Raw genomic sequence first — 17,818 nt, 5'->3', positions numbered from 1 at the left:
CTGCATTTAATTAGCAGTAGACATGTGTGGTTCATTTCGTTCAGACTCATTTTTCATTATTTGGAAATTCGGATGTATCCAAATATCTGAATTACAATAGTAGCGAATTTAAACGAAATCGAAAAATAAAGAAACAAAATTCTAAATCAAATTCGAAAACAAGAATAGAATACAATAAAATAGAAAATAAAAGAATAGAATTAAATATAATAGGAAATAAAGGAATAGTATAGATTAAAATAGAAAATAAGGGAATAGAAAAGAATAGAAAAAAAAATAGAACAGAAAATAAAAGAATAGAATAGAATAGAAAAAAGTAAAACAGAACAGAATAGCAAATACAAGAATAGAATAGAATAGAAAAGAAAAGAACAGAACAGAAAAGAATAGAGTAAAACAGAACAAAATAGACTAGAGTAGAATAAAATAAAATAAAAATGAAAGGAATATATTAGAATAGAATAGCAAAAACAATAAAATAGAGTAAAATAGAAAGAATATAACCGTCTTCTGAAATTCTAATTTTGAATAGTATAGAATGGAAAAGAATAGAATAGAAAAAAACAATAGAATAGAATAAAATATAAAGAATATAACTGTCTTCCGAAATTCGAATAGAAAAGAATAGAATAGAAAAAACAATAGAATAGAAAAGATAGATTAGAACTCAATAGAATAGAATAAAATAGAAAGAATAGAACCATCTTCTGAAATTTGAAGATTGAATAGAACAGATTAGAATAGAATAGAACAGAAAAAAACAATAGGCTAGAATAGAATAAAATAGAAAGGGTATAACCGTCTTCTGAAATTCAAATAGAACAAATTCAAATTCGAATGCCGAATTTGAATCAGATTAGAAAATGAATAAACAAAACAAATTAAAAACAAATCCAACAAATTTAAATTATTTAAATAACGAATCAAAGAAAAACTTTTTTCCTTCTGCATATTAGCGGCAGTCACTATTCAGATAACATTTTTTTTGCCATTTTTGGGGGGTTTTGTACAGAGTTTTTATTTTTTTTTTCGTTTTTGTGTCCATTTCAGGCTTGAGTGTTTTTTTCTTTTTTTTTGCTATTATTTTTTAGCCTATAGAAAGCTAGTTACTAGGCAAGAAAAGATGGCTTTTTTACATTTTACAGACATTCCCATTAAAGTCTGTTGAGGCCTAAACCCGTGACTCTTCCCCAAAAGAAGCTCACGTACTTTTTCAAGCAACAAGCCTCAAGCAACATTACACTCAGGTGTGAATGGGCACCAATGAATATAACAGAAATTTGAGGGGTCGCTTTATAAAACATTTGTTGCATGGATGTCAAAGACATTCATGCAAGCTGAACAAAACTTTTCTATTAGATTACTTCCTATATCAGCCGCTCCATCTAGTGGCCTAAATTGTGTTTTCTGAAATACCTCAATGAGAAAATATATTGCATTTTGGCCACTAGATAGAGCTGATGATACAGGAGATATTATTATTATTATTATTATACAGGATTTACATAGTGCCGACAGTTTATGCAGCACACTAATCAATTTATTAAAAAAAAAATAAGGAAAAGTTTGGTTCAGCTTGCATGAATGGTTCTGACATTTGGCCAACAAATGTTTAATAAATAGACCCTCTAGTGTTGAGCATTGACGCTCTTCTGCTAAAGCTTCAAACTACTGTGAAGGAGCCTAAAGCCTCGTACACACAGTTCGATCGTTGTCCAAAAATTCTTACCGTTAGTACGCTCCTTTAGACAGTTGTTTTCCATTTTTCGGCCAACAAATGTTGGATGACAGGCTAGTAAATTTTCGGCGGACAACGGCTTGACGTCTGATTTTCGGATGGTCAGTACACAAATCCGTCACACAAAAGTCAAAAGTACAAACACGCATGCTCAGAATCAATGCTCACCAAACACGAAATTAGCAGAAGGGGCCCAAAGGGTGGCGCTCAAGAGCTGAAATTCCTCGTAGTACCTCACTACGTTTGTGTTTGTGGCATGACAATTGTGTACCGTTAGTATGCAAGACAAGATCCTGGCACACGCCCTTTTGACAAAAATCAGACGCTCGGTTGGCCAACAATCGTACCGTGGCTTACAGTCTATAGAATAATGAACAGTTACAGCCCAAGCTTACTCTCAACAGGTGCCAGTTATAAAAGCTAAGTGTAATCATGGGTGCAATGCTTTCTTTTTCTGCAGAAATATGGTAATTTATATTTTTTTCCCAAATGGTGAACTTAGCCTTTAAAGATATTGGAAATTATTTTTGAAATAACATTGATGTGTTAAAGCTTACATCAGATTTTTGTGATTTGGCTTACTTTTAAAGTGACTTTTTAAAACATTTTTCTTTTAAGTGGAGCTGTATGCTCCAGCTCTCCCATAAACAGAGCACTGTCCTCTAATTCAGGGCTTGACAAATTTGCTTTGAATTTAGGAGTCAGCTAAAAAAGTTAGGAGACGTTTTTTTTTTTTTAACCACTGGGCACTTTCACCCCCTTCCTACTCAGGCCAATTTTCAGCTTTCAGTGCTGTTGCACTTTGAATGACAATTGCACGGTCATGCAACACTGTACCCATATGAAATTTGTTATAATTAGTTTTCACACAATTAGAACTTTCTTTTGATGGTATTTAATCACCACAGTTTTTTTTAATTTTTTGCTAAACATATGAAAAAAAAAATGGTTTTGAAAAAAAGGCTTTTCTTAATTTCGGTTATAAAAGTTTTCAAATATGTAATTTTGCTTCTGCACGGATGAGGCTGCACTGATGGGCACAGAGGAGGCAGCACTGATGAGGCTACACTGATGGGCACTGATGAGGTGGCACTGATGAGGCGGCACTGATGGTCACTAATGAGGCTGCACTGATAGGCACTGATGAGGCAGCACTGATAAGGTGGCATTGATGGGCACTGATAGGGCTGCACTGATGGCCACTAATGAGGCTGCACTGATGAGGCAGCACTGAGGAGACAGCATTGATGGGCACTGATAAGCTGCACTGATGAGAAAGCACTGATGAGGCTGCACTGATAAGGCAGCATTTATGGCCACTGATAAGCGACATTGATATGCTTCACTGATGGGCATTGATTGGCATTGATGGGGCTGCACTGATAATCAGTGCCCTGATTATCAGTATTAAGGTCCGAACACGCGATACGACAATTGGATGGAAAAATTTGTATGATGAGCTGTCTGCTGATTTTCGGATCGTTAGTAGGGTGCTTTCGACAGCCGAATATCAGCATTTTATCAAATGCTGATAACCGACATTTGTCTACATGTGATCAGCTGTGATTGGAAACAGCTGATCACATGGTAAAGGGCTGTTGTGATTGGCTCTTTACGTCAATCTGTGATCAGCTGTGTCTAAAGGACCCAGCGATCACAAAGTGTGCCCCAATGCATGCCCCGAGGGCGAGCGGGGGCAGGGTTCAGGGAGGATGTCAATAGACGCTCTCCTAGAACTGGACGACCACGCTGTAGCTGTCTTTTGGCTATAGTACAGTTGGCAAGTGGGAGGCGGATGCAGACGGCTGACATAAGCCCAGGTGCCAGGATGCAATTTCTAGTCGCCCTGGTATTTGTCGAACCCTGCTCTAATTGTTTTTTTTTTTTTTGTTTCAAACATGTTTTATTGAAGATATATCATATACAATATAAAGAAAGTCAGTTGCATAATAGTATAATGTATTTGTCAAATCAGAAATATAACAAAAAAATAATAGGGAAGAGCAGGTAATACACATTGCGTATCTGATAGGAGATGGGATAAGCAGAACAGCAAAGAGAAAAAAAAAACTCATTATATTTCAATGTATCTCAACCCTTGTCAAATTGTTAGTTTCTTAAAAGAGTTAAATATTGATCTGTATTATAATATGGATAAAGTATATTATGTACATAGTCTAAATCCAGCATATGCTATTATATAATCCATTTTTGAAAAGTTCTATTATTTTGGTAATCACCTGCAATAAGGCTTGTCATTCAGGTATACTTTAATCTGTTATTAGTAGAGGTTCAATGGCTGGTGCAGGTATACCTGCACATAAATCCGCACACACACACACAACACACATACACAACACACACAACACACATACACAACACACATACACAACACACACACACACAACACACATACACAACACACACACACACAACACACACACACACACACACAACACACACACAACACACACACACACACACACACACACACAACACACACACAACACACACACACACAACACACACACACACACACACACACACACACAACACACACACAACACACACACAACACACACACACACACACAGTTTTTTGTCTGCAATATACTTTGCTCAGTCATCCTTGTAATATTGGAATTAAAACCTGTAGTTTTGTTCGCTCCATCTTTCAGTATTATTGTTATTAGTTTAATGCCCTTTTCAACCTTTGTTACATTGGCTGTAATTTTGGAGATAGGCATCTTGCTCCTTGTGCCTTTTCATAATGAAAATGTTCTGTTTTTCTGGCATTCTTTTCCCAGGGGTGACCACGTGCTCCTCATGAAATCCACACAGAAGGGCAAGGATTTCTAACCTACAGTTTCAAAGACCAAACTAATAAAGTGTGTCCAATAGTTTCAACAGATTTTCCATTTGGCCGTTTCTAATTTATTTTCTATGACAGTATTGTGGTGTCTGGTACGAAAGAGGAGCAGAATTCAATTCGAATTTATCACCTGGCCACTTATTGTAGAGTGAATCTGACCTGGAACCGATCTTACAGGATACTGCACTGTGATACTGGGATAATGCACTGTGATACTGGGATAATGCACTGTGATACTGGGATACTGCACTGTGTTTGTTTTTTGCTCTACACCAGGGGGTCTCCAAACTACAGCCGTGGGCCAAATCTAGCCCACTAAAAGAATTTATCTGACCCACAGCTAGGGTCAGTGGTGTATTCTCAGTTTTTACACAGGTCTCGCTTCAGGTCAAGCTTGATGTAGGGGAGAACTCTTATGGAGATTCCAATTTAAGGGGGACTCTGATGTGGATTGTTATATATGGGTGAATGTAAGGAGGCTCTGATGAGAACTCTGATTTAAGGAGAACTCTGATGCAAGGGGGACATTGATAGGGACCCTGAGATGTAAGGTGGGACTCGGATGGGGGACTCGAATGTAAGGGGAACCCTAACGAGGACTCTGTCGTAATGGGAACTCTGATGTGGACCATGATGTAAGTGGGCGCTCTGATGGGGACCATGATGTAAGGGGCATTCTGATAGGGACCCTGATGTAAGGGGGCTCTCTAATGGAGACCATGATGTAAGGGGGAGCTCTGATGGGTGCACCATGATGTAAGGGGCACTCTGATGGGGACCATGATGTAAGGGGGCGTCCCCATCAGAGCGCCCCCTTACATCATAGTCTCCATCAGAGTGCCCCCTTACATCATGGTCCCCATCAGGATGCCCCCTTACATCATGGTCCCCATCAGAGTGCCCCCTTACATCACGGTCCCCATCAGAGCGTCCCCTTACACCATGGTCCCCATCAGAGTGCCCCCTTACATCATGGTCCCCATCAGAGTGCCCCCTTACATCATGGTCCCCATCAGAGTGCCCCCTTACATCATGGTCCCCATCAGAGTGCCCCCTTACATCATGGTCCCCATCAGAGTGCCCCCTTACATCATGGTCCCCATCAGAGCGTCCCCTTACACCATGGTCCCCATCAGAGTGCCCCCTTACATCATGGTCCCCATCAGAGTGCCCCCTTACATCATGGTCCTCATCAGAGTGCCCCCTTACATCACGGTCCCCATCAGAGCGTCCCCTTACATCATGGTGCACCCATCAGAGCGCCCCCTTACATCACGGTCCCCATCAGAGCGTCCCCTTACATCACAGTCCCCATCAGAGCGTCCCCTTACATCACGGACCCCATCAGAGCGTCCCCTTACATCACGGTCCCCATCAGAGCGTCCTCTTACATCACAGTCCCCATCAGAGTGCCCCCTTACACCATGGTCCCCATCAGAGCGTCCCCTTACACCATGGTCCCCATCAGAGTGCCCCCTTACATCATGGTCCCCATCAGGATGCCCCCTTACATCACGGTCCCCATCAGAGCATCCCCTTACATCATGGTCCCCATCAGGATGCCCCCTTACATCACGGTCCCCATCAGAGCGTCCATGATGTAAGGGGACGGCGGGACGCTCTGATGGGGACCGTGATGTAAGGGGACACTCTTGTGGGGATGATTGGTGTAAAGTGGAGTTCTGATGCAGACAGTTGATGTAAGGGGGAATTTTGATGTTAACAGTAGAGGTGAAGTGTCACTCTGATGAGGACATGCTGTTTAATTTTTGCTGCAGCCACAAACCACAGCACTGTGATCACAGTATGTGTATAACTATGAGCAGCTGCATGTCACTGTTCGGGCAGGTGGTCATGGCTTGGTTTTACTAACTGGCCACATTTGGGAATGAAGCTTTATTTTGGCTGAGGAGAAGCTGCAGCTACAGAGCAAGTCAAACGCCTTCTGAAAAGCGATCCACAGCAGATCTTTGTAAAGTTTTTTTTTGTTTGTTTGTTTTTTAGCCATTGTTATCTTATAACTGGTAATGAAAAACTGAAGGCAAAATTTTTTTTTTTTTTTTTTTTTGGGATATAGTCAGTTTTTCTTTTGTCATGTATGTCCCATTGAAGGGCAAAAGGAAGTGCAATGAAATCCCTCCAAAGTGAAGGGAAACCCCTGGTAGCCATCCTGGTCACTAGTGTTCCCATTGAAAGATTTCCCCTCTATTACTATACTATACTATACCACACAAAATGTGGGACTTTCTTTCCCTTTCAGTGATGATGGTCACGAGGACAAATAGAAAGTGTGAATCTCCCTAATGGAGCACACACAAGCAATAAAAAACTGACATATGTTCTAATCCCTCTCCACTCTAAATCTAAAACTAAATAGAAAGTTTTTCCTTTAGTTATGCTTAAATTTAGAAAATATGAGATTCCCTTTTTTTATTGGAAAAACTATTTTCTTTTAAACTCTGGTCCAGACTTTGACCACTAGATGTCAGCATTGGACTAGAAATCTCACACTTCTTATAAGTTTACCAAAAAAAAGAATATAGGTTTGGGGTGTTGTTCAAACTTCATGAGCCGTCCATTTCGGATGGAATGGAGCTCAACCAACAGTGGCATAGGATGTTCTTCTGCATCCAACACAGTGACAACAAGACATGTTTATAAAAGTAGCAACTGATCCATTATCTGGCCATTTATTGCCTTCTCACCATGGAATGACCATCAAACAATCTGCTAATATGAAATGAATTATTTTCAACATACAAATAAGCAGTGGGGAAACGGTCGGGCGGGCCCCCACAGTGATAGACCGGTTCCTTAATTTCCAAGTTCGCCAGTTCCGCCATTGCAAATAGGTGTTCTTTAACCACTTCAACCCTGGAAGATTTTACCCCCTTCCTGACCAGAGCAATTTTTGCGATTTGGCTCTGCGTCGCTTTAACTGACAATTGCGCGGTCATGCCACACTGCACCCAAACAAAATTGATGTCCTTTTTTCCCCACAAATAGAGCTTTCTTTTGGTGGTATTTGATCACCTCTGCGGTTTTTATTTTTTGCGCTACAAACAAAAAGCGTGACAATTTTGAAAAAAAAATGCATTATATTTTACTTTTTGCTATAATAAATATCCCCCAAAAATATATAAAAAAAACTATTTTTTTCCTCAGTTTAGGCCGATATGTATTCTTCTACATATTTTTGGTAAAAAAAATCGCAATAAGCGTATATTGATTGGTTTGCGCAAAAGTTATAGCATCTACAAAATAGGGGATAGTTTTATGGCATTTTTAATTTTTTTTTTATTAGTAATGGTGGCGATCTGCGATTTTTATCGGGACTGCGACATTATGGCGGACACATCGGACACTTTTGACACTATTTTGGAGGGCAATCTGACACTACTGATGCTTTGGGAAACTGACTAACTGCCACAGACATCACCAGTGACATTATTACAGTGATCAGTGGGGTTAGCATCTAGGGTAATCAAGGGGTTAAATGTGTGCTCAACAATGTGTAATGTGTGTATTGTGTGCTGATTTTTCCTAAACATCTCTGTTTCTTATTCCCTTCCCTCTGTACAGAGATCTGTGTTGATTGTCAACAGCTGGACGCAGCCGATCAGCAGGTTCCAGCCATGAACCATTGGCTGGGACCTGCTGACAGACTCCCGCTGTGTGCAATCACAAACCCGAAAACAGGCAGTGACGTACCAGTGCGTCGCTTTGCCTGTTTGGGCTGCCCATCATTGCGGACAGGTGGTCCGCAAGTGGAGAATACCCAATTTTTTGCTAAAATATCATTGTAGCAGTGTAGTTGTCACTAGTAACAAACATCCACCATATCACCCCGCTGCCAGACTCCCATATATCACTTCAAAGACAATGATCAGTCATTTGCTTTGTTTTGTTTTTTTGTTTATTTCAACTTGGTTGGGGAAAGGGGTATATGGGATGCCATCACTTTGCCATCATATTTAGAGATTGTATAGATTAGCACATAGTTTGAGCCTGAAGGAATGATGTGCATGCTTAGCAGTTACAGTCCTCTTCCTGCATTACCATGCAGACTATTGCTCCTCCTCTGCGTTACACCTGCACACTATTGCTCCCAGGAATTCCTTATTAATTACCGTGTAAAGAATAAGGACTTCACCCAAGACCGTGTAAGGGTGAAGTTCCAAGAAAATCCTCTCCTCCTGCACAAACATATGCTGTAGCTCATTAATTTCCTGTCACATCCTCTTCTGTAAGCAAAAGAACTCACTCTGAATAGTTTCTCTTGCTGGCTCTGGTTGCTCGCTGCTACTAGGCCAGAGGTCTGCAGTGCCTCTCCCTGGAGGCCTAGTGGTTTAAAAGTATGTTCTGAACGGTGGACTACTGTTCCCAGCCAGCCCAGCTTGCAAATCCTGTGCCCTCAGGCCACATCGATTTGACACTACTCCCCACAGTCTCTCCTCTGATCCAGGACTCCTCATCAATGACCGTGTAATGATGAGGACTTCACTAATGACCATGTAAAAGTGAAGTTCCCTCACAGACTTCCTGGCACATCCAGCCCTCCACTGTGGTGCACTCACCGACCTTTCTCTGCCCCGAATCCTTGATGGAGAACTTAACCGGACCATATGTTCCGACAGCTTCACCTGCCCCTCTGCTCCAGGAGTTCCTCATCAATAACCGTGTAATAATGAGGACATCGCCAATGACCGTGTAAAGGCGAAGTTCCCTCACAGTTCTCCCCGGGCCTCCTCCTGCGATCGGCGCACCCCCGCCCCAGATGGGGGTGCCCTCCTGCTGCTGTCTAGTAATCCATTCTCCACTTCTCCTGACCGACAACTCCCCCCAGTGGCCTGTTACCTCAGCTTATATAGGAGGCCCTCCCCTTGCCAATACCAGTTGGGGATTGGTCAGGGCTCCCACATGAGCTGCCTGCCACTCCAGTTCCAGGCCCTGACCCTCTTCCAGAACATTCTCTCTGGAAGCAGGGGAGGCGCCCCAGAACTAGAGCACAGGTGGTCACACCCACTGCTACACTAACCACTCCCAGCCCCCAGAGCAAAACAGACAGGCCTAGCTTAAAGCATAGGCCTGCCTAAATTTACCTGTGCTGAGAGTCTCTCTAGTAAAAATCCTATATTAGCACCTACCTATTGGTAGAGGTTGCTACATTATGTAATGTTGCGTCAAGTAAATAGATACCAAATATGTCAAGATTTAAAATTGTTCTTACCTGTGAAATGGCAATATTGTCTAAGGCGACGCTTTAGAGGTTATCAGTTCAGAGTTGACTACGTATTATGGACCTAACATTATTACTCTCACTCTGACATTTGTGGCAATACCTCACATGTGTGGTGCAATCATTGTTCACTTATGTGTACCGGAACTATGTGCGCATTTGCATTTGCGTGTATGCACAGGAGGACAATGGTTGGTTTTAGTTTTTTAAATGATTTATTTATTTTAATTACATTTTTGTTTACAATTTTTTTGTTTAATTTTCTTTTTCATTTAACTTTATTGCTATCACAAGAGGATGGTACTTTGGAGCGCCTTTGCAACAAAATTGGTTGCCGGCTGCAGCTGCAGCCATGATCCTGGTTTAACTATTTGCCAACAGGACGTTTTAGTAAGTTTGTCGGCCGGCTAAAGAGACCCTGTCACCAACTGATAAAACTACAGACGGCCTCGGAGGGAACAGGAGATCCATAAGCCGAAGCTTTCTCAGTAGCGCCAGCTCTTGTCCCAGGCAGAGTGATACCAAGTGCACTTCACCTGATACCTTTCTAGCAGCCTGGAGGGCGATGCCAAAAGAAGCTGGAGAAGGAAAAGACCAGTGTTATTAGGCAGCTTTTACAGTGATCTGCAGCGCGGTGCAACGGCAGCTTTCCTGCGCGTTAGCTGGACTGAGCCATAGACTTCTATTATTGGTGCGCTTTCTGAAAGTGTACCACACCTGAAAGATATATTAGTCTTAAGGCATAAGTCATAGTCATGGCAAGTTTATTGCAAAGCGCAGCTAACTCGCAGGAAAGCTGCAGGTGCACAGGTGCAGGTAAACCATATCACATCAGTAAGAAAGCAGCCTTATAGGGAGCTCAGGACAGTAAAGGCTTGCTTACATTTGTGGTTTGGGGAGCAGTAAAACCCCATAGTTCATTGTGGCCTGTGATTGGTTACCAAATCACTTAAGTGGCCCTCGATCTTCAAAAGGTTGAGCACCCCTGCTATAGAGTTGCACTTGAATATGACTTGAGGTCTGAGTCTTCTGACATCCCATCCAGGATGGCAGTGTCCAGCAGCAGTCTCAGGGCATTTGGAGTAGTAGAGAGCTTACGGCTCTGCTCTTCACACACCATTGGCTGTTCTCTGTGACACCTATTTACCAGACTTTATAATTCTCGCTCCTCCACCACCTGTATTTTTTTCCCCCATAGATAGCTGAAAATCAGAATCATGGTCAGATCCAGAAACGTTCATGGAACTGTAGGTCTTACTCAACACCCCTTATTCTTTTTAGTCAGAGGATTGGATATGTATCTTGAGTGGCCTCAAGAAATCATGTTGCCTTTTTGTCTGGAAGATGGACAAGCAGTTAGTCCTTTGGATGTTGGGAAGATGCTCAAGACTTAGATCAATGCTACCCCGAGCTTCAGTTCATCGGATTGCCTGTTTGCGGTTTCCAGAGGTTCACGCAAGGGGCAGAGCTTTGAGTAGAGTGGTTGCTTCTTGGCTTGTGAAAGTGATCTCCATGGCATATAAGGATAGGGAGTTGGCCCTTCTCAAAGGAATAACAGTGCACTCCACAAGAAGTATTTCAATCTCCTGGGCAGTCGCCTGTAGAGTCCCACTGCAGTCAATTTGCAAGGCGGCAACTTGGTCATCCATACACACGCCTTTATTTACATCTACACACCTTTATTTCATTATCGCATTGTTGACAACTAATTTTGGCAAAATGGTTATCCCTTCAGCCAGAGGCCATGATTAACCTTATTTTGTTTCTGCATCATCCTACCCTGGTTATCTAGTTAATTTCTAGTGTCAGGCTGACATGGAGTTGTCAGGAAAATGAAGAATTGAATATCAAACACTTACTACAATTTTCCCTTCCTGGCGTGCTCCATGTCAGCACAGACTCCCACCCGGATGCTGAAATCTAGCTGTAACGCCAGCCTGGGGAAGGGAGTCAAATTTATGAGTTAGGTCCTGCAGGTGTGGGTATGGGCGGGACATACCCAGTGGTAGGCTGACATGGAGCTCGTTAGGAAAGGAAAATCGCAGTATTTGATATTGAATTCTCCATTTTACGAACACCTTAACAATCCAACCACTGGAGCATGCACAATCCAGTGGGCAGATCATTAATGTCCATATGCACTTGTCTTGATTTTGAAGAAAAAATAAAAAGAGTATTATGCCTCGTACACACGATCGGACTTTCTGACAACAAAACTGTGGAATTTTGTCTGAAGGGTGTTGTCTCAAAATTGTCTTTCATACAGACGGTCACACAATTTTTGGCCAACAATTACGAACGTAGTGACGTACTACGTGGTTTTTCAACTCTTTAGCGCCACCCTTTGGGCTCCTTCTGCTAATTTCATGTTAGTAGAAGTTTGGTGAGTGTTGATTCATGCTTTCCTTTTTGCGCTTTTCATTTAGCGCTTTACAGTTTGCGTTTTTCATTTTGTGCTTTTCAGTTAGTTTCTGAACGACCGTTCGTCAACCAGACATGTTGCGGAATCGGAGGAGATAACGTGTTATTTATTATTGGCCTTGGAGTTATTGCTTTGACATTATTTTTTGGTTGAATAATAATTTTATTTGGTATATTTTCTATATTTTTGGATGCATAGAATGCACTTTTTGGTTAAGTTCTATTGGCAGATGGCATGTCTAATTTTATTTGTTTTATTTTTTTAATGCACAATAAAAAAATTGTGTAGAATAATACTTGGCTATGCGTTTTACTTCAAATGACAGTTTGGGAGTAGGCAGTTACATTTTAAAAAATACAATGTAAAATTGACAAGGGACACCAACATAGTTGTATCTTTGATCTTAAAAACTACTAATGGTGTTGTGGTAACTTGCCCCCCAAAAAAAGCATAATAATATTATTCTTGATATCACTAAAAAAAAAAAGCCTTTGAAAATTTGTTTGCAATAACTCTATCGGTATCACCAGCAAAGCAGCTTCATTATTATCCCATTAAAGAAGAAGAGAATTGTGCGCTGCATTTGGAGATTTCATAATTTGCCGCATCACAAATGTTAATTCTCCATTACGAATGCTAGTTTACAAGACCGCTTCTGGCTTCTCCTTGCTTCCGAGCATGCGTGTTTGTACTTTGGACTTTTGTTCGACGGACTTGTGTAAACACGCTTGGAAAATCTGACAACACACATTTGTTGGAGGAACAGGTAATTGGTCGTGGAGAGTACAGCTAGATAATAGCACAAATCCCCAAATTGACATAGAAACGATAGGAAGGTGGAGTGGGGATTTTAGGTGGTGCAAAAAATATCGTCAAATATATTCAGTAAAAAGAGATGTATTTCTTATTTTGAGGAGCAAAAAAATATATATATATAAAAACAAATGACACAGGCATGTACAGTACTGATATTACGATGTTAAACAGGACAGCATGATAGAAAATCCCGACATGTTTCGCCCATAGAACGTGCTTCTTCAGGGAAGCTGTCTTATTTGTTGGCGGAAAATTTGAAGACATGCTAGCCAACATTTGTTGGCGGAAAGTCCGACAACAATTGTCTGATGGAGGAGACATGCGGTCGGATTTTCTGCCAATAGCCTGTCATCACACATTTCCCGTCGGAAAATCTGATCGTGTGTAAGGGCCTTTAGAACTTGACTAACGGCTCTCTCACACATGGTTTTAGCACCCCCAGCCACCCACCGGAATTCTAACATTACAGCCTGACACATGCTTTGCAAGCACCTGTGAAACTCACTGATTGGGCCGCACCACAACTGCAAGTCGAATACTTAGCTGGCATTTCTGGTGTGGTCCCGCAAAGTAAAATTGCCATTCGACAATTAAAAAAAGAATAGTAATTACCTTTTCTCAGCTCACAGATCCAATCTGCTGGGTGTTCACAGTGCCTGTCATTCCAGGACAGCCTGTAATCAGAGCTTAACTCTCCGCACAATTCCACGCCCTGGTGGTTGTTGGGTTCTCCATAACCCCAGTTTTCATAAATTACCTAAAAGGAACAAAAAAACATTAGGCAGAGATTCTAATAATGATCTGGCTAATATTTGGCCAGTGTTGACAGGTTTTTGTTTGCTCAAGTGATTCTAAAGGCTTTTTTTTTTTTAAATAACAAACATGCTATACTTACCTGCTCTGTGTAATGGTTTTGCAAAGAGCACCCCTGATCCCCCTCTCCTTGGGATGCTCTGGGCTCCTCCCACTGTGTGTGGCCATAAGACACACAGAACTTGAGTCGGCCCCACCCCTGTTCCCTCCTCCTGTGAGTGACAGCAGCAGGAGCCAATGGATTCCACTGCTGTCTCTGAGCCAATGAGGAGGCAGAGAGCCAAGACAGCAGCCGCTCTTGTGCACATCGTTGGATCAGGCTCAAGTAAGTATTTGGGGGGGGGGGGGCTGCAGTGGGATCTGCATACTAAATAATTTTTACCTTGCATAGAATACATGAAGGTAAAATAACCTTCAGGCTTTACAGCTACTGTAATGCCCTGTACACACGGTCGGACATTGATCGGACATTCCGACAACAAAATCCATGGATTTTTTCCAACGGATGTTGGCTCAAACTTGTATTGCATACACACAGTCACACAAAGTTGTCGGAAAATCCGACCGTTCTGAACGCGGTGAGGTAAAACACGTACGTCGGGACTATAAACGGGGCAGTAGCCAATAGCTTTGGTCTCTTAATTTATTCTGAGCATGCGTGGCACTTTGTGCAATGGATTTGTGTACACACGATCGGAATTTCCGACAACGGATTTTGTTGTCGGAAAATTTTATAGCCTGCTCTCAAACTTTGTTTGTCGGAAATTCAGATGGAAAATGTGTGATGGAACCCACACACGGTCAGAATTTCCGACAACAAGGTCCTATCACACATTTTCCGTCAGAAAATCCGACCGTGTGTACAGGGCATAAGACTTGGTTCCCACTGCTGCGACCCCTAAGTTCTGTGACTTTGCATTGCGACTTACTTACCACTTTAACGTGACTTGCATGCGATCTTGATGTTTTGCAACTTTGGCCAATCATAACAATACAGAGTGAAGTTGTTTTAGTAAAACTGGAGAGTGCAAAATCTGGTGTAGCTCTGCAGAGAAACAAATCAGCTTCCAGGTTTTATTGTCAAAGCTTAATTGAAGAAACTGAAGTAAAGCCTCGTACACACGGTACGATTGTTGGAAGGGGATTGTCTTTTGACAAGACTGTTGTCCTAAAATCTTACCATTAGTACTCTCCTTTTGACAATTGTTGTTCAACTTTTGGCCAACAACTGTTGGATGACAGGCTAGTAAATTTTCGGCGGACAACAGCTTGACGTCAGATTTTCGTATGGTCAGTACACAAATCCGTCACACAAAAGTCGAAAGTACAAACACGCATCCTCGGAATCAATGCTCACCAAACACAAAATTAGCAGAAGGGGCTCAAAGGGTGGCGCTCAAGAGCTGAAATTCCTCGTAGTACGTCACTACATTCGTGATTGTGGCACGACAATTGTGTAACCATTGTGTATGCAAGGCAAGATCCTGGCACACACCCTTTTGACAAAAATCTGACATTCGGTTGGCCAACAATCGTACCGTGTGTATGAGGCTTTAGACTGGTCATACATTATACAATTTTCTTGTACCATTTTCCTATAGATTTACCAAAACCATATAATATGAGGTCACACCTAAACACATTCAATTTGTATTCAATCAAGCAGGCCCTTGCACTACATAGTTGATGGTAAATCCAAAGGAAATTGAACAAGACAATTGTATAATGTATGGCAAGCCTTAAGGCCCGTACACACGATACGAAAATTGGAAGTAAAATTTAGTCTGACGAACAACCTGACGATTTTCGGATCGTTAGTACAGTGCTTTCGACAGCCGATTCCGGCTTTTCGGTAGACAAAAGCTGGATGTGCAGACTATAACATTTTTGTCGTACGTGAACTCAGCGTCCGATTTTCGTTTAATTAGTACGGTTTTCGGACGGAAAAAATCGTAAGAGCAAGACTACGCATGCTCAGAAACGAAAGAATACATACAAAACTATTCAACACATTACATCACTTCTGAAGTTGTATTCTGTCGTATGAAAATTTTCATATGGTGAGTAACCTCTTCATTTTTGACATGAGACTAGCATGCAACAAAAAACGGACGAATGGTTGTCCGAAAATCCATACCTCCCAACATTTTGAGATGGGAATGAGGGACACCTATCAGCAAAAGTTGGCAGGCATAGGACACACCCCTTGCCACGCCCCCTTAAAGGATAATTGTACAAAAAAACAAGTATTGTTAAACCCACAAATGCTTTTTTTTACCACTACTGTTCCTTTATATTGGCTTTTGGAATTTACAAATGCAGCAATTTAGAAATCAGATAAAAGGTTTAGCTCTGGAAAACACTTTTTGATAGATAAAAAGTGCATTTTATATACAACTATATAGATCAGACCAAAATGAGGGACAAATGAGGAGGAAAGAGGGACATTTCTCCAAATCAGGGACAGTTGGGAGCTATGGAAAATCTGATTGTGTGTACGAGGCTTTAGAAGCTGATTTTGCACTCTCCGGTTTTAGTAAATCAACCCCAGAGTGACACATATTATTGAACTTGCAAAACCCTCTGAAGTCGCAGCCAAAGTCCCAAAGATAAAACAAACAAACGACTTGCTTGCGACTTTTGTGATTTTAACATTGCAGTCTATGGCACTCATGTTGCAAAATGCAAAAAGCACTAAAAATGCATAGGTGTGAACCAGGCCTCAAGCAAAAATAAAAGCAGCGGTTTATATTTAAAAAAGTCCCTGAACCTTTCCATAAACGCAGAGGCACAAAAATGCATTGATGTGAATGTGTTTCATAGGAACCCATGTTAAAAATAATGTCCTGCGTTTCTGCAAAAAGCAGGAAAAAAACGCATTGGTGTAAATAGAGTCTAATAGGGCGTACACGCGGTCGGACTTTGTTCGGACATTGAGACAACAAAATCCTAGGATTTTTTCCGACGGATGTTGGCTCAAACTTGTCTTGCATACACACGGTCACACAAAGTTGTCGGAAAATCCGATCGTTCTAAACGCGGTGACGTAAAACACGTACATCGGGACTATAAACGGGGCAGTGGCCAATAGCTTTCATCTCTTTATTTATTCTGAGCATGCGTGGCACTTTGTCCATCAAATTTGTGTACACACGAACAGATTTTGTTGTCGGAAAATTTTATCTCCTGCTCTCCAACTTTGTGTGTCGGAAAATCCGAGGGAAAATGTCCGATGGAGCCCACACACGGTCGGAATTTCCGACAACACGCTCCGATCGGACATTTTCCATCGGAAAATCCGACCGTGTGTACGGGGTATAAGACTGGGATGCCATTAAAGTTCATGTGCGTGTAAAGGCATGCGTCCCAATACTTTAGGCACTGTGTACATTGACAGCGCTATAATAGAACCTGCAATAAATAAATAAATATATAAAGGGTTATGTCTATTAAAAAAGACACTGTCACTTTGCCGTGGATGACAGATCATAGTCTTTGAATTGCTTTTTTAAACTATCATTTTTATTTTCTTTCAATAATTAGCTTTCTCCATATGTGTGAAATGATAAAGTCAAAAATGAGATCTAAGAAACATACACAGCATTACTTACAGCTGAACCGTCCGACCACTGAAAGCCTTCAATGGGATCGCTGCTCATTAGACCCATCCAGAAGATGTTGCGGTAGATATTGGCACTCCTGAAAGAATCCATTACAGAAGTTATTGGTCTATTTAGCCACTTCATCTCCAGGAGATTTACCCCCTCAACATAACCAGGCCATTTTTTGCGATGCGGCATTGCGTTACTTTAACTGACAATTGCGCGGTCATGCAACTTTGTACCCGACTTTAAAAAAATATATATATTTTTTACTTTCTGCTATAAAACAAATCGAATAAAAAAAAAAAAAAAGTAAA

The 17,818-nt window shown here is 41.4% G+C and overlaps 1 protein-coding gene across 1 annotated transcript in view; it reads right to left on the bottom strand.

Moving 5' to 3' along the window:
- LOC141144247 (macrophage mannose receptor 1-like) overlaps positions 1 to 17,818 on the bottom strand; it is a 180,252-nt gene that overhangs the window by 58,808 nt on the left and 103,626 nt on the right. The window contains exons 14-15 of the mRNA XM_073629730.1: positions 17,511 to 17,598; positions 13,699 to 13,843 (exon numbers count right to left, since the gene is read on the bottom strand). Coding sequence (XP_073485831.1) covers positions 13,699 to 13,843; positions 17,511 to 17,598 — 233 coding nt within the window. The remainder of the gene's footprint in view (positions 1 to 13,698; positions 13,844 to 17,510; positions 17,599 to 17,818) is intronic.

Source organism: Aquarana catesbeiana, linkage group LG05 (genome assembly GCF_042186555.1).
Source record: "Aquarana catesbeiana isolate 2022-GZ linkage group LG05, ASM4218655v1, whole genome shotgun sequence".
In the NCBI taxonomy this organism is placed as follows: domain Eukaryota; kingdom Metazoa; phylum Chordata; class Amphibia; order Anura; family Ranidae; genus Aquarana; species Aquarana catesbeiana.
Note: the sequence above shows the minus strand (reverse complement) of the source record. Positions and strands in the feature narration are given on the sequence as shown.